The 26,910-nt window shown below is 43.1% G+C and overlaps 1 protein-coding gene across 1 annotated transcript in view; it reads left to right on the plus strand.

Moving 5' to 3' along the window:
- Positions 1-26,910, plus strand: part of LANCL3 (LanC like family member 3) — a 97,488-nt gene that overhangs the window by 51,130 nt on the left and 19,448 nt on the right. The window contains exon 2 of the mRNA XM_027091229.1: positions 26,025-26,148. Coding sequence (XP_026947030.1) covers positions 26,025-26,148 — 124 coding nt within the window. The remainder of the gene's footprint in view (positions 1-26,024; positions 26,149-26,910) is intronic.

A 26,910-nucleotide genomic window follows, 5' to 3' on the forward strand; every position in this document is an offset into this window, starting at 1 on the left:
ACACAAACTCTTGCCTGCCCATGCAGTTCTTAATTGCTGGTGGCCCCACGTCCAGAACCAGAGATCCCAGCATGCCTATGGCCATTTTGCATCCAAGTGCCGCAGGGCACTTGAAAATGGGGCCAAGACTGTAGAACTAACCATGAGACTATGGCCAGGACTGAGGAGTTCAGCTGTATTCTTCAACACCTTCAGAGCCTTGATAGCAACTGTTGAAAACTGAGAAATGAGATCTTGTCTCCAGTACAATCATTTGGATCCTTGGCTGTCCTTTAATGTTGAACCCCACATGCCCGACTTAAAGGAGTGTCCTTGCCAGAGACGCTTGAGATGCCCTTGCCATCACACGAGTTCTTCTAGAGCACTCCTGGAATGACCTAAAAGGGCCGGTGAAGTGTCACCGACCCTTAGCTTACAACTTCTCAACGCTGATCCCCACAGATCACATCCTAGTTTCTGTCACATCAGTAGCTCTCCTGTCTCATTTAAATCCAAATGAAGAAAATCTTAATACAATCTTTCATCGTTTCCAGATTGGACCAGGCCGGCTTTGGGTATCTCAGTAACAAGTACCTTTGTCCTTTTCAGTCCATTATTTTGCTCCTGAGGCAGTGTCTACAGCTCTGGTACAGTATTTGTGTAGCCCTGCCCCTTTTGTCCAATTACACATGCTTTGAGGTCATGCACTGTGTCTTTTATTAATTTTTCAGACTCTACGCAGAGCTCGACACAGTATTTGCCGGACACAGACATACTATTGCTTGACATGTAAATTCAAGGTGTTTGGCTGATTCTGAAGAAGATCAGTTATGTAGTCGTTCTCTAGCTGTAGGCATTAAGTTCCAGAAAACCCAGAGGCTAAAGGAAATCCTGGTTGAAGGTCATCTTTACGGCAGAGGTAAGGGTGGGTGGATCAGTGGCAACCCATTATCAGATATTTTCACATTCACTGAAACAAAACATTAAAACCGGCATTCTAAATAGGATATTAATAACATTTTATCACCTTCAGTTAATATTTGGTGATTTTTTTTTAATTTTCCTCACCTCGCGTGAGAATTTTGTCTTCTCTCCAATTGCAAGAAAATGATTTGCTTTCTTGCAGAAAATATTCGTGTGTGAAAAGCCAGTTTTGGCCTGTGTCTGGTCCTGTGTCCAGCATTTCAGTCCTTCTGATTTTAGGACTTGAACTTGTTGACCTTGAACTTCAAGTGGTCCACCTTAGTGAGCCACCGTACCCCAGGGGTGTGGAGGCCCGTGGAAGCTTGAGATGGAAAAAGCTCTGTTAGGGTGTATCTAGCTCAGCTCCTGCCCCAAGCCCCTTAACTGGTGGGATCCCTTCGCCCCCCACCCCCACAAGCCCAAGCCAGAGCACCTGCCATCAGCTCCTCTCACATGCGTCTCTCTCCGGTGCCCCTAAGGAGAGTTTCCAGTTCTGAGGTCAAGGCTGATCTCATCTTCCTTTGTCTTTCCCAAGACATCATTTCTAGAGCCCCTGCTGCTTCACCATCTGTTTTACCTCCTAATTCTCAGTTCCCTCTTTATTCTAAGAGCCACCCCCCCTCCCAGGATGGACCTCCCACATGGCATCTCACCAGTTCTTAGGGTGGTGAAAAGGCGTTAGATTGTATGTATGTGAGAGGGGAACTCAAGTTGGGGAGAAGTTTGGGTACCCATCATGGAGAGCTTCCAAAGTTTCCATGTCCATCCTGTAACTCAGGGGTCCCTAACCCCCGGGCCATGGACCCGTACTGGTCCGCAGCCTGTTAGGAACCGGGCCACCCAGCAGGAGGTGAGTAGCGGGCGAGCGAGTGAAGCTCTATCTATATTTACAGCTGCTTCCTGTCGCTCGCATTACCACCTGAGCTCCGCCTCCTGTCAGCCTTATGGTGAGTTGTATAATTATTTCATTATATATTACGATGTGACAATAATAGAAATAAAGTGCACAATAAATGTAATTCGCTTGAATCATCCCAAAACCATTCCACCCCCGCACCCCGGTCTGTGGAAAAATTGTCTTCCACGAAACCGGTCCCTGGTGCCAAAAAGGCTGGGGACTGCGGCCTTAACTCATTTTACAAGCCATAGTTTGTAGACCTTGTCCTTGGATCCCTTCCTTTCTCTGGAAGGGGTTCCCCATTGCCTCCCTGCTGTTCCCCAGAGTCGTGATATAATTGGAGGTTGTGCAAAAAGGGGGGCTTTTGGTCAAATATTTTCTTCGCAAACTTTAACCCACTCTTGGAGACCCATACTACACTGAGAAATTCTGCGTTGGGGGAAAAAAACCTCACTTTTTTTTAGCTTAACACTTCTCAACTATTTAACCACAAAGACCAAGACCGTGCCCTCCCCCTCCACCATAGATCATCTATTATCATCGAGTAGGACAGAATTTTGCAAACACTAGGGTAATACATGAGTTGCACACTTCTGCATGGTTTCCAAGCCTCCTGCAAAGTGGACTGAGCTTCTCTACTCAGCCCAAATGTTCTCTGTCTCTCCTTCAGAATGTGATATACTATGCCACCGGGGGCCATTTTCTGCATTTGCTGGCGCTCCACCTCTAGGCCTTTGCTCGTGCCTTTTTACCCACCTGGATCCTTTTACCCTTAGGCACAGCTTATGTTCCAAATCCCGTGTGAAGCCTTCTCCAGCCCTCCAACTGCCAATACGCTTTGTCTCCAGTCCTGCACCAAGTGAAGGCCTAATTCTCTCCCAGCAATGAAACTGTACATTCCCATTAGGCATGACCGTATCACATCCAACTGCACCGTTTCTCCTTCGCTTCTTTTGAGGATGTAAAAAACGCACTAACCACCTCTTCGTTGACTGATGGATAACAAGGTACCATACAAGTGGCACCTTTTGATCTGCAGTTTTGGGAGCATGGAGTGTGGTTTCCTTAACCAGGTACAGTTCAGTTCTTCCCGAGAATGCGGCTACCCTGTATTTACCCCCATGAAAGCCTAGCATACTTATTTCTACTTTATTTTAAGGAGAGAATGAATGTTATGGGGTTTTTTCCCCCTGATTTAACAGCAGTGATGGCTTAGAAATTTCATAATGGCTCAGTGCCTAAGAAACACTTCAATTCTCCCTGGACCAGTCATACCACAGTGGTAACTTGAGGGTCTTGTTCCTTCCACCTCTCTGCAGTAGAAGTTGAGCCATGATGATAATGCAGACATTGTCTTTCATGTGTCCTCAGAGTTATGTAAATGACCCTACCTTCCTTACTGACTGAAAAACTGTCATTAGTTTGCTTTTCAGGTCATTCTCTGTCTACTGAATGAAATTCAATAGTCCTTGGGAATTCAGACTTCTGCAGTCTAATCACTAGATCATTGTTTAAAAAAAAAGCTTATCCTTTTAAATGCATCAGTTTTTCTAGAGTAATAGAAAGGCAGTTAGGTTTTGTTTTGTTTTTCCTGTATACCTTTAGGGACTGTTCAGTTTTTACTTTTATTAACTAGATTTTCATTTTTAAAAGTATTGCATGTACTTGGTAAACACACACATCCAAGTGTACAAAGGGTACACATTGGGCCCTCTGTATCCTCAGGTTTCTCGTCCACGGATTTGCAGATCAGTTGGTTGTACCCGGGGATGGGAAACCCAGGGATACAGAGGAGGGCCGACCGTATTTTTTGTACTACACCATTTTATATAAGGATCTTGAGCATCTGAGGATTTGGGTATCTGCGGGGTCCTGGAACCAGTCCCCTGCAGATACGAGGGACGACTACATAAAATGAAAAGTAAGTCCTCCTCTCACCTCAGATTCTCAGTCTCCAGTTATCCCCATGAGTGAACAGTTTTACCTGTTCCTTGTAAATCTTCCCAGGAATATTTTAACGTCTCCACCACACACATGCACGTGTGAGTGGAACATGCTACAAACACTGTTATACACTCTACTTTTTTTTTAATCCAACCAGATAAGTTGGAGAACTTTCCATATCAGCACACATAGATCTACTTTATACCTTTCATTACTGAATAATATTTCATTGAGTGGGTGGTACCACAATTCATTTAACTAGTATCCTGGTAACAGGCATTTTGGTTGTTTGTAGTTTCTTGCCATTGTATATAACACTGCAGTGCATTATACATATATCTTCGTACACCTGGAAACGAATATTTGTTGAAATTGCTAAGACAATTTTTGATCAGTGTTGTGAAGTTCCTTCCCAAGTGGCAGCACGTATTTACTTTCCCCCTTAATAGTGTATGAGTGTTTCCCAACAAGTTGCCTGTGCTACAAATTTTACTTACCCGTTTCTGCCCCTCTGCTAGGTTAAACATGGTATCTAATTTTAATTTGCATTTCTCTGATTATATGCAAAGATGATCTTTGCATAAGTTTTATTAAGTTTTTTGCATATCATTATATGCAGATTCTTTGTTCATGTCCTTTTCCTTTTTCCTTTGAATTGTTACTCTTTCTCTGACTGGTTTGTGAAATTTTAAGTGTTAATATCATCTGTCATATATTTTGCCAACATATGTAAAATCATTCCTAATGTGTGTTCTTCTACAACTTTTCTGATTACTTTTTAAATGTTGTCTAAATATTTTATCCATCTGGAAATTAGTTTATTATACTAAATGATTGTAAGTTCCATGGGAGTAGAGGCCAAGTTTTAAATTAGCCGTTGTGTACCTAATATCTCACACATTATTTTAGTACCAGTTGTGGCCAAGATACAATGGGTAGCACATTTCTGGCATTTTCTTTGCTCGTTTTACCAACTTTCTCTCAAAAGATTCTCTGACCTGAAGTTTGGGAGGGATAAGCCATACCATACCACACTTTACCGAAATAGCAGCAGTTGGGCAACAGCGGTGGAGGTGATGGTGATGGTTAAGGAGTCGACCTCCACCCTGACCTCCATCACTTCCTCCTCATGATGGGCCTTGGATAGCACCCAGAAGTGTATCACCCCACATTCAGCACTTTCCTGGCACTCCCACGTGAGATTTGGTCACCTTCAACTGTCTCTGAGTGGAGGAAAACTCACAGTACTGTATACCAGTCAAACTGAGGGCAGTGGGGAGAGGGGGATGTCCTAGAAGATTCTTTGGAATGTGCTTTGACTAAGGTAGCTACATGCACTGCCACGTGCAGACTCCCCTGGGTGGTTACACATCGGAGCTCACCTCTAGCATTAGTTTGGAGTCTGGAATTGATAGCAAGGTAGGGCTGAATGAACTTCAAAACATTGTCACCATTTTAAAATTTCTTACAAACACCCCTAAATCGCAGTGGCTTACAATGACAAACATTTATTTTTCCTCACTCCTGGGGCAGCTCCGTGTGGGTTCAAGTTGGCTCCATGTGTGTCCTCATTCTCCTTGGGCTGTCAGTTACCTGGAGGATGTTCTTCTCATGGCAAGTGCAAAAGGACGGGCCAAGTCACATTACCATATTGAGCTCACCAAGGTCAAGTTGAAGGGATTTCCAAGTAGCTTCTGCCCACCTCTGATAGAACACAATATAGGGAACTGGTGAAGATAATGGACATTGGAACCTGACAACACTGGGACGGCAGACACTGTTGAATGCCTGCTCTAAAACTATCTCCTCTTCCTTCCATGCTGGTGGACACTAGTTCCCACAGTACGGGCTTATAACGCCAGATACTTTTCTAGCCTCTCTTGCAGCTGTAGGTAGCCGTGTTACACAGTTTTAGCCAATGAGACATCAGGAGAACCCTGCTGGGTGCCCCTGGGAAATTATTTTCCTATTTGAGTAATCCACTTAATTTCTCAACTCCTCAACATTATCTGCAAGTTGGGGCTAGATATATTTCACAGTGTTGTTGTATTAGTCCGATTCGCTTTGTAACAAACAATCCCACATCTCGGTAACTTACAATAACTAACATATATCGATTTTTCTTGCTAATGGTCTGCAGGTTATCTGGAGGGGGTGGGGTGGCTCTGCTTCAGGCCATGAGTAGGATTTAGCCCCACTTCATGTGTTTCAGAACAAGACAAACTATGCAAGCATGTTTAAAGCTTCTACTTATGTCACTAACATTCCTCTGACCAAAGCAGTTCACATGGCCAAGACCATCAATAAATAAGGCAGCAAAATATGCTCTGCCCACAATGGGAAGTACTGCAGTTATGTGACAAAGGTGTGGGTGTATAATCCTGTAAGAGTAGAATGAAGATTTAGAATAAGAATCCAACCTCTCGTACTTGCTAGACGTGTGAGCATAAACAAATCACTAGCTTCTTAGAACCTTCGTTTCCTCATCTTCCAGATGGCACAGGGCTCTTTGCTCTGGATTGGTATGAAGATTAAACATAGACCATGTACCGTAGGTGGCCCTCCCCTGCCCCCACAACCAAATTCTGATTGTTCCTTAATGAGTTCCTCCCCCAAGTCAGGTGTGGCGTGTGATTTAATGTTGGCTTCCCCTGAGGTTGATGAGTGGATTGAGAAGTCAACATCAAGGCTCCCTGCGGGAGGAGGCAATCCGTTTATTCACTGAATACCTGGAACCATCATTTCAAGGTCATTGTCATGCTTTCATGCTTCAATAAACCGTAACTTTTTTTTTCTTTTTTTGGCACATGACACTTAATTCAGTCTGACAAGAGCATACAAACACTGGTATTTTAGGACTGATCTTTGGCTGTTTCATAGGCTCCCTCTGCTGGAGTAAAACATCAGGTTTTGTCCTCAAGACTTGAACATCCTTTCCCTTTAATTGAAAGCAAATGTAATCAAAAATTTGCTGCATGGCTAGACTGGCTTTTCACACAGTGTTTCTGCTGCCACGTCCTAAATTTACCTGCCACAGAGCTGTAATACCAACCGGCACTCTTGCCTTTTCAAAACAGAGCCTTACAAAAGAGACTGACTTTAAAGAATTTGCCAGAATTGTGAATTGTTAATAAGAAGCAGGTTCTTGTTTCCTGTGAGTAATGCCCTTGCTACTTCAATTTCTAACCTTCTCAGTTTTAGAACATCTGGGAGTATTATGGGAAGGCTGTGACAAGCCTATTTAGAGGTGCTTGCCAAAAGGAAATTAGCCTGAGTCACCAGGTTTGTTATGTTATGGAGGTAGACTATAATTTTGTGTAGAAAAAGTGAGGATTGCTGCAAAGCCAGCACTGGCCCCTGCCAGGGGCGGGAGCCACCCTTTCTCAGGACACACATGTTTCCAGGGCCATCAAAAGGAGATTTCACGTGAATTTATTTTTTTTTTTATAAAGCCACTGTTCACTGCTTAAGGTTTATGGAGTTCCACTTTATTTCTGGCTTGGCAGGGTGCCAAATATGTCGTCTTCTCCTTTTTCACCTCTCTATCTTTTGGGAGTCACGTTTTGGATTTAAATGACTTAGTAGGGTATTCAGTGAATTCTGAATCAGTAGACTCAAAGAAGCTTCTGTGTGATGGTATTTAGAGCAGAGGGGACTCTCACAGTAATGCTGACTCCAAGGTATGTGTGGTAGTGTTGGCACCTCCATTTCTGCCCCAGCCAAAAACAGTCTTCTCCGACAGTTCTGGAACTCCAAGTGTGGTCTGAACCAGCGCCACCGGCATCACCTGTGGACTTGTTAGAAATGCAGAAAATTCAGGCCTCACTCCAGATCTACTGAATCTGACTCTACACGTTCACAAGATCCGCAGGGAATCCAGATGCATGTTTAAATGCGAGAAGCGTTGGTCTGGAGTAAGGGGACTCACACAGTAATGCCAAGCCCGAGGTACGTGAGAGTGCAGGCGCCTCAGAAGCTGCCATGGGCAGGAACACCTTACTCCTGCCCTCATCTGAGGTCTGTGACTAACACCCATGGGTCCAAGGCCAGCTCCACCCATCAGCTTTATAATGCCAGGCAATGAGCCCATAATCCCTGCCCTGCAATCAGTGTTTACGTTCCTTGTTGACCGGCGCTTGCCAACTTTGACCTCGTGGACTCGGGCTTCCTGGACCTATACCTGTCTGCTCTCCACCGACTTAGCTGACTCAGATGACTCCTGGAGTCTGTTTAACAGCTGGTCTTCTTTGGCCCAGATGCCTAAGTTCTGGTCCTGTCCAGCTGGGATGTAGCCAGGCCTAAGTGGTGACACACCTTACTGTTGAGACAGTATTAGAAGAGCTTGTGTGTGTTCAGCACACACACAAGCTCTTTTAATGCTGTGTGTATAACTTTTAATACTGTGTGTATAACTTAAAAAGTCTCAGACGGTGGAAATTCAGGTTGAAGTAGCTTAATTCTAAAAGAGTGGAGGTGGGCACCAGTATGGATCAAATATCATGACATCACTTCTGGGAGCTTTCTGCCCCCAATACATAAGTTGAATCTGATCATGAGGAACACTGTACACATCCAGATGGAGGGCATCCTATAAAATAAATTGCCCGTACTCTTCCAAAATGTCAAAGTCAAGAAAGACAAAGGCAGGCTGAAGGTCTGTTCTAGATTAATGAAGTCTAAAGGGCATGACAACTAAATGCAATGTGTGATTCTGGATCGGATCCTGTAACAGAAAACACACACACACACACACACACACACACACATATATGTATGTGTGTGTGTATATATATATATATATATATATATATATCTTTCAGGGGCATTAGTGGGGTTATTGGAAATTTTTAAATATGGACTAGAGATTACATAATAATATTTGTATCAATGTTGAATTTCCTGGTTTTTGATAAATACACTGTAGTTAGGTAAGAGTATGTCCTTGTTTGTAAGAAATATACACTGAAGTATTTGGGGGTAAAGGGGCATCCTGTCTGCAACTTACTCTAAAATTCCCCCTTCGAAAATAAGCAGTGATAAAGCAAATGTGACAAAATGTTAACAAAAGATGACTGTGGGTAAATGGTATATGGAAGATTTTGCATCATTCTTGTAATCCTTTGGAATTCTATACTGAACATTTACAAAAATAAAATTAAAAGGGGGTTTTATTAACAGAATCCTGGGGAACTTCACAGAATTAAATGAAGAGATGTCAGACTCAGGGCAGCATGGGGACCTTGGGAACTTGAAGTGAAGCCACCAGAGCAAACTCTGACCTTGGTAAATTTCTTTAACGAAATGATAGAAACCTGGAAATTTAGAGCAAGAAGGGGCTCTTAAGGTCCTTTCATGTCTCCATTTCCTGGATGAAAAAACTGAGATCCAGACAGCAAAAGTGATTTGCCCGGGGAATCACAGATGATTACTTCAGTTTCCAACTGTAGAGGTTTAGAATTCCTCTTCATATTGGTTTATAAATGGATCCCCAAAGTTTCTTCTTTTCCTTAAACTTTGAAGTTAGGATATGAGTTGATGTAAGAACAAGGTTAACATATATAAGTATGCAGTAACATGAATGTAGGTTTTATGAACAAATATCTAAACAAGATTCCCCCCATGATTAACATGAGTTCTCCCCCAATTTTGTCATTACATGTATATACGATAAATACAGTATTTAAACATAAAAAGCAATGTCGTTGTCTTTGAACACAATTCTATTTGTATGTGAAAATCAGCTAGAATATTTGAATTTCTCCACTCGCCATGTGGGTAGGTACATTCTGTCCTTTCCCATGCCCCTTTTCTCACCTCATAGAATACATTGTCTGTCGGTGGAAAGGTAACGCTAATCGACACTTGATTCTTGGAAATGTCCCTAGTGCTTTGGAGAGACTGTGATTGCCGACCATTTAGAAAGCGTAATATCAGGCATGTAGGGACTCCTAGAAGTCATCTAGTCCCACCCATTCCTTTGAAAGGTGAGCCTGCCTGCGGTTGGCTACTCACTCTCACCTCAACTCCTACACCTGTTTCACACTAAGGAACAGATTTAAAATGGAATAGGATCTATTTGCATATACCGAAATAATTATCTTTGAGATCACTTCTGAAATAGTATAATTAGAGAAAGCCGAGCTCCTTTAATCATGCTTCCTATAATCCTGTATTGTCTTTTGGTGTCGAAAAGGCATTTGTGTAGCGCTTGGACCGTTAGACTGGGAGCTGATAAACCTGCCTTGACAGCTTTTGAGAGAGAATGCAAATCCTAGCCAAAGGATCCTAGGTGGTGGAGTGCAAAATCGAGTGGCTTAGCGTGTGGTGAGAAGCAGTGAATGTTTTTAAAAGAAGGAATTAAGTGTGCTTTCCATCACCTGTGTTCAGACGTGATCATGAATGGCTAACATAAATTTTTCAGAGAATGTGGATTCCTATAGTTCATTCTGGTGCCAGACACTGCTGCCTGCCAGATATTCATTTTCCATGTTGTCTTTACTAACAAAAGCCTAATCTTGTTTGGCATAGCAATGTTCTCGGATAATTATTTGGTTTTCCAACTTCTCTGTCAGGGTGGCTGCGTCAAACAGTACTAGCTAATGACATGTCAATATAAGTCTGCTCGGGAGTTTGGGGAAACCTTTTGCTTTCCTGAGAAAATGGACATGACTGGTGCTGGCTTCCACATTTCTTCCTGCCTTGAATATAAACATGACGCCTGGAGTTACAACAGCCATTTTGTGCCTATGGGCCAATATGAGGGAAGGAAGAGAGAATTGTGACATCCTGGCTGTGACGTCACAAACCAGTAAACATTATCAGCAGTCAGCCACTTCTAGACTTTCTTTCATGTGAGAAAATAACCTTTTATTTGATTAAGCCACTGGAAGTCGGATTTTCTAGTAGTTTAAGAGTGTAGTAGACCCTTTTAGGGAAGTCTGCCTAGCTCAGAATAATCCCAGTTCTTTGTGAAACACCATCCTCCTCCCTCTCTGGGTGGATCTTTGCACCCATATTGATGCAGTTGGGGTGAATGCACCTGACCGAGGCTGAGCCAATCATATTCTCTCTCAGGGATTTGAAATTAGGTTTCAGTGGTTCTGGTTGATCCTGAAGTGTGACTAAACCTGAGGGACACTATAAGACTTGCAAGCTGGTGTGTATCATGGTGTGCTGGAGGTCACCTTCAGCCATAGAGAAGGAGAGAAGATGGGTCTGTAGAAGGTGAAAGAGACAGGCAGAGAGCAGTGTCACCAAAAGAGAGAACACTGCCTGGGATATGGCAGCTTTCTGGCTTCCAGTGTGACTCCCTTCTCAGGCCTGGCTGCCCTCAGATCCCTAGCTTCCTTCCAGAGGAAGGCAGCCCTGTGTGACTGGCAGGGCTGTGCCCTGCACAAGGGCACCTGGCCAAAAGGGCGAGGGAAGTGAAATCCAGCCTCAGTGTCCTGGTCACTAAGCCTTGGCCTGGGGCTGCATCAGCCCAGAGGTAATGTGCCACTTTATGCAATTCATCTGCCTGGAAGGGAGACCACCTTTTTTTTTTTTTTTTTAATTTCACACAAGATGTAGGAAGGCCCTTCTTCAGGATACCTAGCAAAGTTGGTGTCTTCTGACCAAAGGACCTTGACATTCAGACAAAATGTGTTAATGAACAGCTAAACCATTTGTTCTATCATTTGATAGATAAGCTGTTCAATACCTTGATTTATTTTGCTTTTTAAAATTGAAGTATAGTTCACATATAGCAAAATGTATGAATCTTAAGTGCATAGTTCAATGATGTCACTGTGACTCATATATTTATTACCCAGATTAAGAAAAAGAACATTTCCATCATCCCAGAAAGTCCTTTTATCCCAGTTAGTACCACTTGCCTCACACACACACACAAAAGATACCGGAGGAGGGACTTCCCTGGTGGTGAAGAGGTTAAGAATCTGCCTGCCAGTGCAGGGGATTCGGGTTCGAGCCCTGGTCCGGGAAGGTCCCACATGCCGCGGAGCAACTAAGCCCGTGCGCCACAAGTACTGAGCCTGCGCTCTAGAGCCTGCGAGCCACAACTACTGAGTCTGTTCGCCTAGAGCCCGTGCTCCGCAACAAGAGAAGCCACCGCAGTGAGAAGCCCGCGCACCACAATGAAGAGTAGCCCCCGCTCGCGGCAACTAGAGAAAACCCGCGCGCAGCAACAAAGACCCAACACAACCAAAAATAATTAATTCTTTTTTTTTTTTCTTTGCTGTACGTGGGCCTCTCACTGTTGTGGCCTCTCCCGTTGCGGAGCGCAGGCTCAGCGGCCATGGCTCACAGGCCTAGCCGCTCTGCGGCATGTGGGATCTTCCCGGACCGGGGCACGAACCCCTGTCCCCTGCATCGGCAGGTGGACTCTCAACCACTGCACCACCAGGGAAGCCCTAAGTAATTAATTTTTTTAAAAAAGATACTGGCGGGCTTCCCTGGTGGCAAAGTGGTTGAGAGTCCGCCTGCTGATTTAGAGGACGCGGGTTCGTGACCCGGTCCGGGAGGATCCCACATGCCGCGGAGCGGCTGGGCCCGTGAGCCATGGCCGCTGAGCCTGCGCATCCGGAGCCTGTGCTCCACAACGGGAGAGGCCACAACAGTGAGAAGCCGTGTACCGCAAAAAAAAAAAAAAAAAAGATACTGGAGTTCACCACTCTTCTGATCTCTATCACCATAGTTTGATTTTGCCTATTCTTGAACTTCATATAAATGGAATCATAGAGCAAGCACTCTTTTGTGCCTGGCTCCTTTAGTTCTGCATGTTCATGAGATCCACTCTCTGTTGTATGTATCAGCAATCTGTTCTGCTTATTGTTGAGTAGTATTCCATTGTGTGAATATTCCAAATTTATTCATTCTCCTGTCGATGGACATTTAGGATGTTTCCAGGTCTCATGAATAAAGCTTATGAATTAAGCTGCTGTGGACATTCTTATACTAGTGGCCCTAGGTACTTCTTTCCTTCGGACGCTGATGTACTGTAGTAGAAGTCCAAATTGTACACCTTTCACAGTAAATCTATTTATCTCACATGCATGTATCACGTGGATCAGTTTTGTCTGGAGTTGTTCCGTCATCGTGTAGTTGGGAGACCTTATTTTGTAAGTGCCTCTTCATAACTAATTATATATTTAATGTATCTCCCCCCTTTACATATTAAACATGGGGCTCCTCTCTCAGTATCACGGAGATACGTGCTTTTGAAAAATTGGTAAATGGTCAGGAGTATTTTGTGTTACAACTAATGAAGCGTATTTATAGAGATGGTTCCTGGCATCGAGCTTATAATTAAGTCTAGTCCGTGACCAGGAATAGCAGCAGCACAGCTTACATGAACCACATAAGATTAAGCTGAGTTCCTTGTTCCAACCACCCGTGCTATTTGCAATACTAAATCATGCTGGATTTGCAATGTAAAGCAATGTCTGTGTCCCAGCATCCTGAGTGGAGCTTTTGTTAAAAAAAGATGAGTGTTCAGTCCTACCTCCTATAAAATCTTGGTATAGACTGGGAGCTCTGTTTTTAAACCTTTCCATGTAACTATCTGCTATAGCAACTGGCCAGCTGGCCATTTCTGTCCTATGTACATCCTTACACTTTTGGTGATTACCCTCAGTTGAACATCGGAGCCTGTGAATGGATTTCATCTCCTGTTAAATTTTCCCCAGGCAACCTGAGATGTGGCACACAATTTACTTAACATTGATTTCTTTATGAAGGCAGCCCCATTAAAATAATAACAAATTATGGAAAGTGGCCGCATAAGACATATTGGGGGCAATAAAATATGGAGCACAATATGCATTTATTCAGACTGGAATGTCACCTCCACAATGGCAGAGGTTTCTCTCTCTTTTGTTGACAGACTTCTCTGAGTGAGCCATAGTAGGGCTTGATTAACATGTACAGGATAAAGCTTATATAAGACAAAGACCTTAGTTACTAACTTACAAGGTTGTAAATCCTGCTTTGCTTAGTACTGGTTATATAACCCGGTGATTCATCCCACCCTTTGTAAGGACCAGGAAGAAGCCTCCCTAGCTGTGTTCATTCCATAGCAACCACATGGAACTTGTGGATACTGAAATCTAAGGAAGTGGCTTTGGGGAGTTCGGTGTCCTTAACAGAGCAAAGGTGTGGATTTACTTCACTCTTCTCTCCTCTCTCCTCTTCAGCCACAGAGCCAGCTCCTCCTGAGACCCTCTCTTCTTCTCCTTCCCCTAGGCCTAAAATGAAAATTGAAAGCAGCCACAGAGACTCTTTTGTTCATCCTGGCTGCCTGGTCCCTAATGGGGTGGGGTGGGGGGAGGGTGAGGGGTGGCCACTCCCTTCAGCGTACCTGCATGCCCAGGTCACCTCCAATCTCCTTTTTGGATATGTTGTTTATATAGAACGCGATTCTTTCGGAATCTTATAACCTAGCTCTCCTAAAGACCCCTGGCTACAACTGTTTCCGAAAAGAAACCAGAAAACGAAAAAGCAGAATCATTTTCCCTTCGAAGTACCTGAAAGCACTGTGTCACCATAACGAAACTACTTTGGACAGGATCACACAGAGGATTCCCTCCAATGCCTCAATGAATACAAGAGGAGGAAGGAAAGTTCGATACATACTTATAAACCATCATGAACCAGAAAGGTCTCGGGAAGTTACTTGGTCACCTACCTCATTTTACCAATGAAGACTGAAGGCAGAGAGGTTACATCACTTGTTCAGGGCCATATAATGACAAAGCCAGAAATTCCAAATTTCCCAGCCACGGTCACCCAGTCCACCCCCTGCAATAGGTTTAGGTTTTATTTTGCCGAGAAGGTACTATTCAGGGCCTTAGCTTCCTTTAGCCCCAAGGAACACTTTTTTTTTTAATTGGAGTATAGTTGGCGTTACACTGCTGTGTCCGTTTCTGCAGTGCAGCAAAGTGAATCAGCCATACGTATACATATATCCCCTCTTTTATGGATTTCCTTCCCATCTAGGTCACCACAGAGCATTGAGTAGAGTTCCCTGTGCTATACAGTAGGCTCTCATTAGTTATCTATTTTATACATAGTAGTGTATATATGTCAATCCCAATCTCCCATTTCATCCCCCCCCCCCCCGCCAGGAACACATTTATTAAAATGTATTTTAAGGTATTGGGGGAAAAAAGAAGACAAAAAGATGTAAGCCATTTTAAAGAATCTCCACCACTTGTGACCTTCAGGGCACCCATCAATCCCACAGGCCCATGGAAAAGAAACCCTCCTAGCTTATTTTGTCGAAAATATCTAGGTGAAAGAGTTATTGAGCTTTAAAATGTCGCAAATGGCTCAGATATTGTTCTTCTAGGACCATTTTCATGACTAGCTCTCTCAAGTGACAGGGCAGGTAGTACATAATACTGTCACTTAAGTTGAGGTGACAGCGGTTCCTGGTAAGGAAGAAGATTCCTTCACAGCACTTGTTGCTGAGGATCCCACAAGTCTCCTCTCTGTCTCCCCAAATCGACTTTGAGGATTGGAGGATCTACTGTCCTGGGGGCAGATTGGAGAGTGTCCCTTGTCCCTGACCTGGAGCAAGATAAGTGGAAGGAGTAGGAAGGTCACCCAGGGCAATGGCAGCAAGGTGACAGTGTGTTTGCCAGGCTTTGTCTCCGGGCTCTAGGATAGCACTTAACAAGAAAAATCAATCACAACCTTGTGAGTACAGCCAGCACTGAAAACTGCATTTGAATTTGTCCACTCAGGCAGTCAGCCTCACTTTAAAGAGCTCCGGAACTAGAGGTTTCCATGGAAACAGAGAAATATGTGGGCAAAAATTGCTTTACAGGGAAATGAATGCTAGCAGTGCTGTTAGGTTGGTACTTTACAGCTGCCCAGCTGATGTGAGTTTGTAAGTAATCCAATGAACAGTGACTTTAAAAAAGGAAGTACTTTTTCTCTCATAACAAGGGTCTGCAGATAGGTGCTCCTAGTTGTGGTACAGATGCCCAACGATGTCCACAACCCCCAGGATCTTTTTCCTCTATCCTTCTGTGAATGTTAGTGTTTCATCCACAAGCTTATTGCCTCAGGATGCAAAGTGGATGCTACAGCTCCAGGCCTCACATAAACATTCAAGGCACCAAAAAGAGGAAAGGCAGGTAACAGCCAAGTCTGTCCAGTTTATTTCCATTTATCATGAAATCAAAAGCTTTCCAAGAAGCTCCCACCTCAGCAGATTTCTCCATTGATCAAAGTGAGGTCACATAGCCAACTCGAGCTTCAAGGAAGGCAAGGGACAATGGGATTGACATGACTGGCTGAAGCTCATATTCACTATCACCTGGAGTTAAACACAATTGTCAGCCTAATAAAATTGAGATCCAGTTAGCAAGGAATAAGGGGAGAACTTTCCAAGTACGAAAGGCATTTACTTGATACCTGACTGTCCACAACTACTCATCTCTATATTCCTGTAGTCTCTAGCCCAGTGTCATGCACGCAGCAAGCACTTGAAAAATGTCCGTTGAACCATGGTTTGAGACTAGTGTAACGACATAACCGTGGCTTAGAGGAGCGTCTGACGTGAAATGGTCAATTACACATCAGGCCTTAATAACGTAGTCATTCGCTTTGGAGGCATCGGGAGACAAAGACTCCAGTTAGTCAACTAACCAATGCCAAGAGGCTAAAACAACTTCTAATTTCCTAAGCTTTCTACTAGGAAGAAAGCACATAAGAGAATATGCATCTTTTTTTTTAGTAAGAAGTTACTACTTTTTTTTTTTTTTGGCGTCACGCGGGCCTCTCACTGTCGCGGCCTCTCCCGTTGCGGAGCACAGGCTCCAGACGCGCAGGCTCAGCGGCCACGGCTCACGGGCCCAGCCGCTCCGCGGCATGTGGGATCTTCCCGGACCAGGGCACGAACCCGTGTCTTCTGCATTGGCAGGCGGACTCTCAACCACTGTGCCACCAGGGAAGCCCTGGAAGAAGTTATGACTTTTTTATTGAAGTATATAGTTGATTTACAATGTGTTAATTTCTGCTGTACAGCAAAGTGATTCAGTTATACATATATATACATTCTTTTTTATATTCTTTTCCATTATGGTTTATCACAGCATATTGAATATAGTTCCCTGTGCTATACAGTATGTCCTTGTTGTTTGTCTATTTTATATATAGTAATATATATCTGTTAATCCGAAATTCCCAATTTATCCCTCCCCGCTTTTCCCTTTGGTGACCATAAGTTTGTTTTCTATGTCAGTGAGTCTACTTCTGTTTTGTAAATAAGTTCATTTATATAATTTTTTAGATTCCACATATAAGTGATATCATATGATATTTGTCTTTCTCTGTGTGACTTCACTTAGTATGATAATCTCTAGGTCCATCCATGTTGCTGCAAATGGCATTATTTCATTCTTTTTTATGGCTTAGTAATATTCCATTGTATATATGTACCACATCTTCTTTATCCATTCATCTGTACCTGGACATTTAGGTTGTTTCCATATCTTGGCTATTGTGAATAGTGCTGCTATGAACATAGGAGTGCATGTATCTTTTTGTATTATAGTTTTGTCTGGATATATGCCCAGGGGTGGGATTGCTGGATCACATGGGAGAATATGCATCTTCATAAAATAAGATGCCTAGAATAGAGGTCAAGTTAAACATGCACTATAATCTCATTGCAAAGGGCTTTTTGCCTAGCCTGTAGAAAATGAAACCACTGAAACATCCCATCCCATCCACATCCCAGAATTAATGCCCAATAAGTATTTATAGATTTGTAAAATGGTTGTCATAAAGTGTTGAATGACAAAATGACAAAATACTATTGCTGAAAGACACATTAAAGACCACCTCAGCTTAACTCCTTGTTTTTTTCAGGTGAGGAAACTGAGGACCAGAGAGGTTACGTGATTGGTCTAAAGTAACAAAGTTAGTGACAGAGACTTGTCTAGAAACCAGGTAAACTTGAGCAGTAGTTTTGAAAGAGCAAAGCAATGTGGTTTGGAGATAGTGGGACAGTGAAACGCCCAAAGTGTGGTGATGAGGAAAGAAAAGTAAATACACAGACATGAAGAGCCATACGTTACTAATCTATGACTTACAAGTTACAGTGACTTAGGAATGCAAGCTGACACAAGCTGGTCCTTGGATGGAAGATGGGGTGTGGGAGGTGAGCAACAACAGCAGGGTTATTTTTTGAGGGAGATTCTGAGCACAGACCTGCAAGGCCTGTGGTGCTGAATGGTGGGGTTGAGTCGCTGCTGGACTTGCAACGTCTATCTTAACCCCAGCTTACTGCATCGCGCACGTGCCTCATGGCAGGAATTGTGCTAAGTGTCTTATATGGAATCGTCATAACAATCCAGTGAGATAGGGAGGTCTTATTATCAATACTTTTTACAAATGAGTAAACTGAGGCTTAGAAAGTATAAGTAACTTGCCTGAATCCACACTGCTAGAAAGTGGTGAAGCGAAGTTTCTCAGTGATTCTCAAACTTGACCGCACTCTGGAATCACCTGGAGAGTTTTCATAAATACTGATGCCTATGTCCCACACCCTGAGAGGCTGATGTCATCGATTTGGGGTGTGGTCAGAGACTAAATTCATGTTGTTTCTAGCCACCAAGTTTAAGCAGCAATAGAAAGCCAATATAAAAGTTAACAAGAAAATAAAGTACTTCTTTTTTCTAATTGAAGTATAGTTGTTTTACAATGTTGTGTTAATTTCTGCTGTATAGCAAAGTGATTCAGTTACACATATATATACATTCTTGGTCATATTCTTTTCCATTATGGTTTATCACAGGATATTGAATACAGTTCCCTGTGCTATATAGCAGGGCCTTGTTGTTTATCCATCCTATACATACTAGTTTGCATCTGCTAATTCCAAATGGGAACTGCTTTTTTAGTAATAGTCTCACCATCACCTGAGGAGGTAGGTGGGGCAAGTCATTGTGATCCCCCTTCTGTAGATAAGGAAACTCAGGCTCTGAGACATTTCGTGTCTTGCAAGAAATGGAACAGGAAATCATCTAGTGACCCTTGGTGCAGACTGGGTTACCAGGTACTTGTAATAAATCTTTCAAGCCAGCAGTCAGTCAGCAAGAATGGGGTAAAACCTGTTTTCCTTTTCTAGTTTCCATTGTTTTCTTGGCTTGGGTTTCTTGACGTGAGAAGGGAAAAGAAACAACTTTGAAATGGTATCTGGGACCAAGTGTTTATAAGTGAAATTCTCTGTTGAATCCCTCTAAAAGATTGGAAGATAATCATTAAGTAGAGCAACCCCCTTCTGATTCCTCATCGCCCAGCATAATGATGGTCAGGGAGCATCAGGAAAACCAGATGGAAGGGACTTGCTTATTCTGCACCAGCACATGCGCCCCATTTGGAGACTAGTTAAGAAAATAAACTTGGCCACATTGGCTAAGAGAGCTCCCCACTGGGTTTTGCAGATTCAGACACACTTTTCCTACGCATGGCCTATTGGAAGAGAATTTCCCATTGTTGCCACTTCTCTTTTCTGGGTAATCTGATCATTGAAATTATGGTGTGCGGTGTTCTTGCCTGGTGTTCCCTCCTGCTTCCTTGAATGTCTTTGGGAACTTCCTACAGTTCCTTCCAAGTTCTCACCCTTCCCAAGAGAAATCCTCTGCTGCAGCCAGCCTCTGTGCGCCCATAATCCCATCGCTTGCCACTTCAGGTGTGGTCCTGGGACCAGCAGCAGCCTCGCCTGGGAGCTTGTTAGAACTGTATTCGTCCCTGGCCCCGTCCCTGACCTACTGAATCAGAATCTGCATTTTTAACAAGAGCACCAGGTGATTTGTGTGCACATTGCAGTGTGAGAAGCATTGCCCTAATACACAAGGTTTTCCCCATCAGACCGCAGCTTAAAATACCCTCTCTCCCTCCCATCCCCCGCCACTTGCATTTATCCACTTCCTCATTGTCCTTCAGAGCTTAAGCTCATGTCCCTCTCCCTCTGTGAAGCCCTTAATGTTCACTCCCTCCACCTTACCCCTATAGATCATAACTTTGAGAATTTAAACAAATGCGAAATACTTCATTATTTAAATGATTCACCTCTTAAGTCTATTTGTTAAGATGATATCATCTCTCAAAGGGCCTGGCACAGGCCTGGCACGTAATATGAACTGTCTGATTCATCAAGATCTGTTTCCTATTTGAAAGCCTTCCCTTAGCCCTACTTTATCTCTTTAAGCTTCTTCTGCATCAAAGCAGCTCCCCTGAGTTTTTGTCTTCTCAACACCTGAAGTACCTCTCCACCCACTCCAGAGATTTCCTGAAGGCCTGGCCCTTACCTGTAACCTAGTGGCTTCCAACTGAATCTAAGCCCCAAACAGGCCTCAAAAGTAAAACTCTAACTGTATGTTTATTTTGACTTTGTACCCAAAAAGTTTCCCTAACTTTTAAATTTGGGTAGTGAACTTTTTTAGAAAAATTTACTTTAGGATGTGGGATGTTTTTCTGCTCCACCATGGTACCCACAGGAAACTCAGGATTGTCTCTGGCTCTTCTGTGGACATGCCGTGCAGCGATATCTCTGTTCCTGGCCCCAGACCCTGAGGCAAGAGCCACATCTTTGAGGCTGCCATCTCCCCAATTCCAGGTGGGAGTGGGGGACACACATCCTAACTACCTATAGATCCCCAAACCTTTTCGGGGGATTATAGGATCTCTCCTAATGCTTAGCGCAAGGGAGTGGGGCTAGGAGAGCAGGAACTCCACACTGACTTTCAGTTTGCTGGTTTCGCCTCTTTCCACCTTGAACAGATTTAGCTCCATCCTGACTCTACATATCCTTCAAGTCTGTTGTTTGTATTCTCAACTTCAAGTACTAAAATACCCAGTTTCTACAACTCAACAGCCTTTTTTCCTCAGAGCTATTATCTCCATGGGTCTCAACAAAAGAATGAATATATGTATATGTATAACTGAATCACTTTGCTGTACACCTGAAAGTAACACAACACTGTAAATCAACTAGACTCCAATAAGGTTTTTTTTTTTAAGTTAACCTAAAAAAAAGTCGTTTTGATGTTCATTGGTCATCAAATGGCTTTTTTCTCTCTCAGGCAGAAGCTTGTGCTACCACCAGAAAGGCAGGGCAAAGGAGTGGATGAAATAAATTGCTGGAGGAAATCACCTAAGTTAATGTCAGATTCTTGCTCTGTTACATATGTGTTTGGCATGATATTGGAGTGACCTTCTGCATTCCATCTGAATGGGCAGTCACATGCTTTGGGCATTTTGGACTGCTGCTTGCTAATGCTGGCGGGGGTTGATATCAAGCTAGCAAAGACTGCCACTTCAGAGGGCCTGTGGGCGGGACACTTAACCCTGGAAAGGGGTCTGTGGTGAGGCAGGCTTTCTGTGGCTTGGCCCATTTCATTCATTTCCTTAAACAAAGGTCCTCTCTCCTCAGCAGGGAGTTGGTTCCATCAGAGCACAACCTTTAGGCGGGGCCAGGAAACACAGAATGGGCTTTATTACTCTCTCGTCTCTTCATATTCAGAGCCCAGCCCAATGGGACTACTTCACGGCAAACACCTCCGTTCAAGGATCAGCGAAGGGAATCGATTAGACTAATGAAAATATTTACACCAAACCACCAGAGACTTGCTTTGTATTTCTGAGATATCTTAATTTATTTCAATTCAGTGTAAAAACAAATTTTTATTTAAAGAACCAAATCCAAATACCATATGATATCACTCATATGTGGAATCTAGTGAGGTGGATGGACCTAGAGTCTGCCATACAGAGTGAAGTAAGTCAGAAAGAGAAAAACAAATACCGTATGCTAACACATATATATGGAATCTAAAAAAAAAATGGTTCTGATGAACCTAGGGGCAGGACAGGAATAAAGATACAGACGTAGATAAACAACAAGGTCCTACTGTATAGCACAGGGAACTGTATTCAATATCCTGGGATAAACCATAATGGAAAAGAATATTTAAAAAATGAATGTATATATGTGTATAACTGAGTCACTTTGCTATACAGCTGAAATTAACACAACATTGTCAATCAACTATACTTTAATTTAAAAATTTTTTTTTTAAAAAGAACCAAATCCATCCAAGACATCAACACATGCATAGCCTTATGTGCTACAGATACAGGAGAGGGAATTTGGGTTTGTCCCGATAAAGGCCTAATGCACAGGGAGCCGCTCTCTGCCATCCCCAGTTACTTTTTTTCCCCAGTGGAAATGCCATTTCCTCATTCCCAAGGCCTCAGAGTGTTTCAGCAGCACGGAGGCCGTCTTCTTGGAAGTGTGTGCGCTTGTGTGTTCCTCTGTGCTGGGAGTGCGGCCTGGAGGGATGTCTGAGAGGGCAGACAAATGGGAGAACACGAAGCAGCCCCTGCCCTGTGTCTCATCTCCTTTCTTCCTAACGTACTGTGTGTTGGGCGGGGACCAGTACCCTCTTCTTCAGTGCTCTCCTCTGCACACTTTCATGTACACTGTTTTTCCCCTTTTTATTTGCTGATCAATAAAGCCAAGGGTAGGTCTTGTCTGTTCCCAGCGATAAAGAACTGCACGCATAACTAGTCTTTATCCGGCCCGACAAGCGCCGTTTCTCTTTGTTTTTCACAGTGTTTCTGCGAGATAAGAGGAAACCACCCAGACATGATGCATGACCGGGGAAGTTTTGAAATATTTTATAAACTCATTCTCTATTCTGAGCTGTGGATCAGGGATGGAAAGAAAGAGGGCACCGCATAGAACCAAAGTTGATTTTCCTTTTCTGGGTTAAAAACAAGCAGGTGGGGCGGGGAGAGAACGGAGACATGAATAAATGTTCAGCTGAGGAAAGAATAATCCAGTTTTCAATTATCAGCACAGAAGTCAAATAGGGAGAATTCTAGTCATTCAAATGAGTACGTACCCTGAAAATCCAGTGGCCTTTTCCTATCACAAAAACTGCCTCTGTCACATGGATTCAAGACCAATAGTGGCATACAGGACCTCAGTTCAGGTGAAGAGCCAGATATATTCCCAGGAAATTATGGGATGCGACCAGCATAGACTCCTCTTAAGTTCATGCCCTTTGAGGTTCTTGGCAGGTTTCTGAGAGTATGCCAGGATGGAGGGGTCGATATGAGGCTGATGATGCAAGATATTACATAGAGTAAGACTAAATGTGAGGTCAGTTGGTGCTGATAAAGGTACAGAGAGAGTAAGATGTTGTCAGTGGCAAATGAAATTTTGTTAACAATTCGAACGGATGCAGAGGAGGAAATCATTTAGGAGAAATGTGCCGTCCATCTAAGGAAAGACCCGAGGCTGAGCCCTGAAATGACGGTGGGAAGACGTGGGAAGATAGGGTCTTTAGGATTTCTAGGCAGAAAGGAGGAGTAAACCCAAGAGGCAAAGATAGGTACCTAATAAAAGGGAAACTTAAGTTGGAACCCATGACGTAATTGTTTCTGAGCAACCAGATGGAAAATGAGGAGATGATGTCTTAGTGAAGCTGATGGGTTAAATATTCTGCATTACTGTTTCTTTCCACCCCTGCCTGGGTTCATGAACTTTTTTTTTTAATTAAAAAAAATTTTTTAATTGAAGTATAGTTGATTTACAGTATTTCAAGTGTACAGCAAAGTGGGTCAGTTACATATATATGTGTGTATATATATATATATATATATATATACACATATATATATATTCCTTTTCAGATTCTTTTCCCTTATAGGTTATTACAAGATATTGAATATATTTCCCTGTGCTATACAGTAGGTCTTTGTTGTTTATCTATTTTATATATAGTAATGTATATCTGTTAATGCCAAATTCCCAATTTAATCGCTCCCCCCCTTTCCCCTTTGGTAACCACAAGTTTTTTTCTATGTCAGTGAGTCTATTTCTCTTTTGTAAATAAGCTCATTTATATCATTTTTTTAGATTCCACATATAAGTCATATCATATGATATTTGTCTTTCTCTGTCTGACTTACTTCACTGAGTGTGATAATCTCTAGGTCCATCCATGTTGCTGCAAATGGCATTATTTCATTCTTTTTTATGGGTGACTAATATTCCATTGTGTATATGTGCCACATCTTCTTTATTCATTCATCTGTCAATGGACACTTATGTTGCTTCCATGTCCTGGCTATTGTAAATATAGCTGCAGTGAACATTGTGGTACATGTCTTTTTTTTTTTTTTTTTTTGCGGTACACGGGCCTCTCACTGCTGCGGCCTCTCCCGCCGCGGAGCACAGGCCCCGGACGCGCAGGCCCAGCGGCCACGGCCCGCAGGCCCAGCCGCCCCGTAGCACGTGGGATCCTCCCAGACCGGGGCACGAACCCGCATCCCCGGCATCGGCAGGCGGACTCCCAACCACTGCGCCACCAGGGAAGCCCCATGTCTCTTTTTGAATTATGGTTTTCTCTGGGTATATACCCAGTAGTGGGATTGCTGGGTCATATGGTAGTTCTGCTTTTAGTTTTTTAAGGAACCTCCGTACTGTTCTCCATAGTGGCTGTACCAATTTACATTCCCACCAACAGTGCAAGAGGGTTCCCTTTTCTCCACACCCTCTCCAGCATTTATTATTCGTAGACTTTTTGATGATGGCCATTCTGACTGGTGTGAGGTGGGCTCATGAACTTTAATCACTCTATTGTAGACTTTTGTCTATGTCTATCTCCAGTGCTGGATAGTAAGTTCCTTGTAGGAAAAAAAAAAATGTGTCCTAGGCTTTCTAGAGTTTCCCCCACAATACCTACTAGAGGGCCTCACTGGAATAGTAGCTCAGTAATGTTAACTGGCAGAATTAATTAATGAACAACTTCCTCTTCTTTATGTGATTATTTTTCCAAATTAAATGCTGGATTTGAAGGGGCCACAACCTGGATTATATTTTGCCCTTCTAATGTTGCGTAAATCAGAGGAGCAAGTTATGACTTAAGAAATCATTAGTTATTTCAAAAGGCATGGGTGAGTCTAATGGCAGATATCAGGTAGGAAAATTTGATGTGTGAGTCTTCGGAGAAAGGCCAAAATCCAGTAGATTGTTCCTTGATCCCAGATTCATCCAGTCAGGCCAAGGCTGAACTTCAGGTGATTTCTTCTTCCTTTGGTTACTCTGGCTGGTACTTTTCCTGTGTAGGTCTGCCTTTTTGGAAGGTTGGCTTCATGAGAGTAAAGGTCTTGTCGTGTTGTTCACTGTTGTGTCTCCAGCGTCTAGAACAGTCTTTCCTGCTTATAGTAAGGGCTTAAGAAATAATTGTGGAAGGAAGGGGAAGAGGGAGGGAGGGGTGAATAAAGAAAAGAGGAGAGGGGGGCTCTGCTTTTCATGGCAGTCCACCTGGCACTTACTCGCTCATCAGTTACCAAAGGCCCCCTCGGGCTCAGAGTCAGGAACCAAGGATACCAAAATGATGAGACATCACAGTCTTTGCATCTGATCATCCAGTAGAGAGAGACAGAACGCAACAGGTGACAAGTGCTGTGCCAAAGGAGCATCCAGTGTGCCCCGAGGTAGACTGGCAGACAGAGAACATTGCAAACGTGAGCAGCACCCTAATAAATGCAGTGATGCTGTGTAGGCTTGAGAACATTTTAACCTGTATAGCCCTAAAACTTACGGCACCTAGATTGAATAAAATATGGGAGACGGCCTTTTAGCCATTGTCTATTCAGCATCATTTTGATAGTAAAAGTTCCTTTGCCTTGGTCCTTATTGGACTTAGGTTTCCTTCATGGACTGCAAAAGGCTCCAGCGGGTCTGTCATGCAGCAGCTTGTCATAGAATTGTGGCTTTATGAGCACAGTCGAAATGACACAAACTGAAGGCCCTTTGTCTGAGCCAGACCCGTGCCATACATCAGAAGTAACAGCTTTGCCAAGCATGGTCGCTTAGGACCAGTCTTTGTTCTTTCCTGAGCAACTTCTTGTTCCTGTGACAAGGATTAATGATATAACAGCTGTTAGGTGGTCTCTGCCATTTATAAAAACCTATAGCAGTAAAGGTGTGTGTTTCCCATCAGAACTGCAAATTTTCTGAAGAGGGGAGATAAACTTGACAACGAAGAGAGAATCAGTGGTTTTAAAAAAAAAAGGTATGGTGGGCTGAGCTTATTTACAAATAGGAAAAGGACTGGGGGGGATATGCTGATGGACTTTTTAAGCAAGAAAATCCAGTGTCTGAGGAATAATGATGATCCTGACTTGACTTCTGCCTCTTTTCCTTACTCAGGTGCTGACCCCAGCACAGATCAAATCAATTTGCCAGGCGATCCTGGACTCCGGGAAGCAATATGCCATGAAAAAGAGGAAACCATTCCCACTGATGTATTCTTACTATGGAACCGAATACTTGGGTGAGTGAGGGTGTTGGCAAAGGCCTGGAGGAGAAAGGCAGTCTCTAACAGCAGCATTGGCTAAAGGCTGGAAGATTTTGTTTTTGACATAGGTCATCACTATTGCTTTCACTGGGAACCCTTTGAAAGGCCATTTAAAAACAAATATTGACGGATACTACAAAGCACAATTTCATATTTGTTTTCAGAGTCTACCTGTCAGAAGTGGAGCTATTTGGGTGGGAGGGAGACGCAAGAGGGAGGGGATATGGGGATATATGTATACATATAGCTGATTCACTTTGTTATACAGCAGTTATACAGCAGAAACTGACATGACATTGTAAAGCAATTATACTCCAATGAAGATGTTAAAACAAAAAAGAAAAAAAAGGAAAAAAAAGAAATGGAGCTATTTTAACAATGACTTTCACTAAAGACTCAAATCCTTTATTCTTGATTGTGAATTCACTGGCCTAATTTTGCTGAAAATTAACAGCTTATATGCTCACTGCCAATAGTACCTCTGCACAGGGAAGCAGGATTCAGCCGCTGACAGTTTCAAGTTTTTAGTATTAGTGGATCAATAACAGACTACTGAATCACAATGACTACATTTGAGATATGAGGCTTGTAAAATGAAAGTTAGTTACTACCCCTTTGAATCCTTCAGTGGTTCCCCATCACTCCTTGCAAGCATGACTTGCAAGCCCCTTTGCAGATCGCCTGCCTCCCTCTCCAAACTCGAGCTTTATCTCTCCCTCCCCTGGTTCACATTTATAA

This window comes from Aethalodelphis obliquidens, unplaced genomic scaffold, assembly GCF_003676395.1.
Source record: "Aethalodelphis obliquidens isolate GAN/ISIS:26980383/991018 unplaced genomic scaffold, ASM367639v1 scaffold71, whole genome shotgun sequence".
Taxonomy (NCBI): domain Eukaryota; kingdom Metazoa; phylum Chordata; class Mammalia; order Artiodactyla; family Delphinidae; genus Aethalodelphis; species Aethalodelphis obliquidens.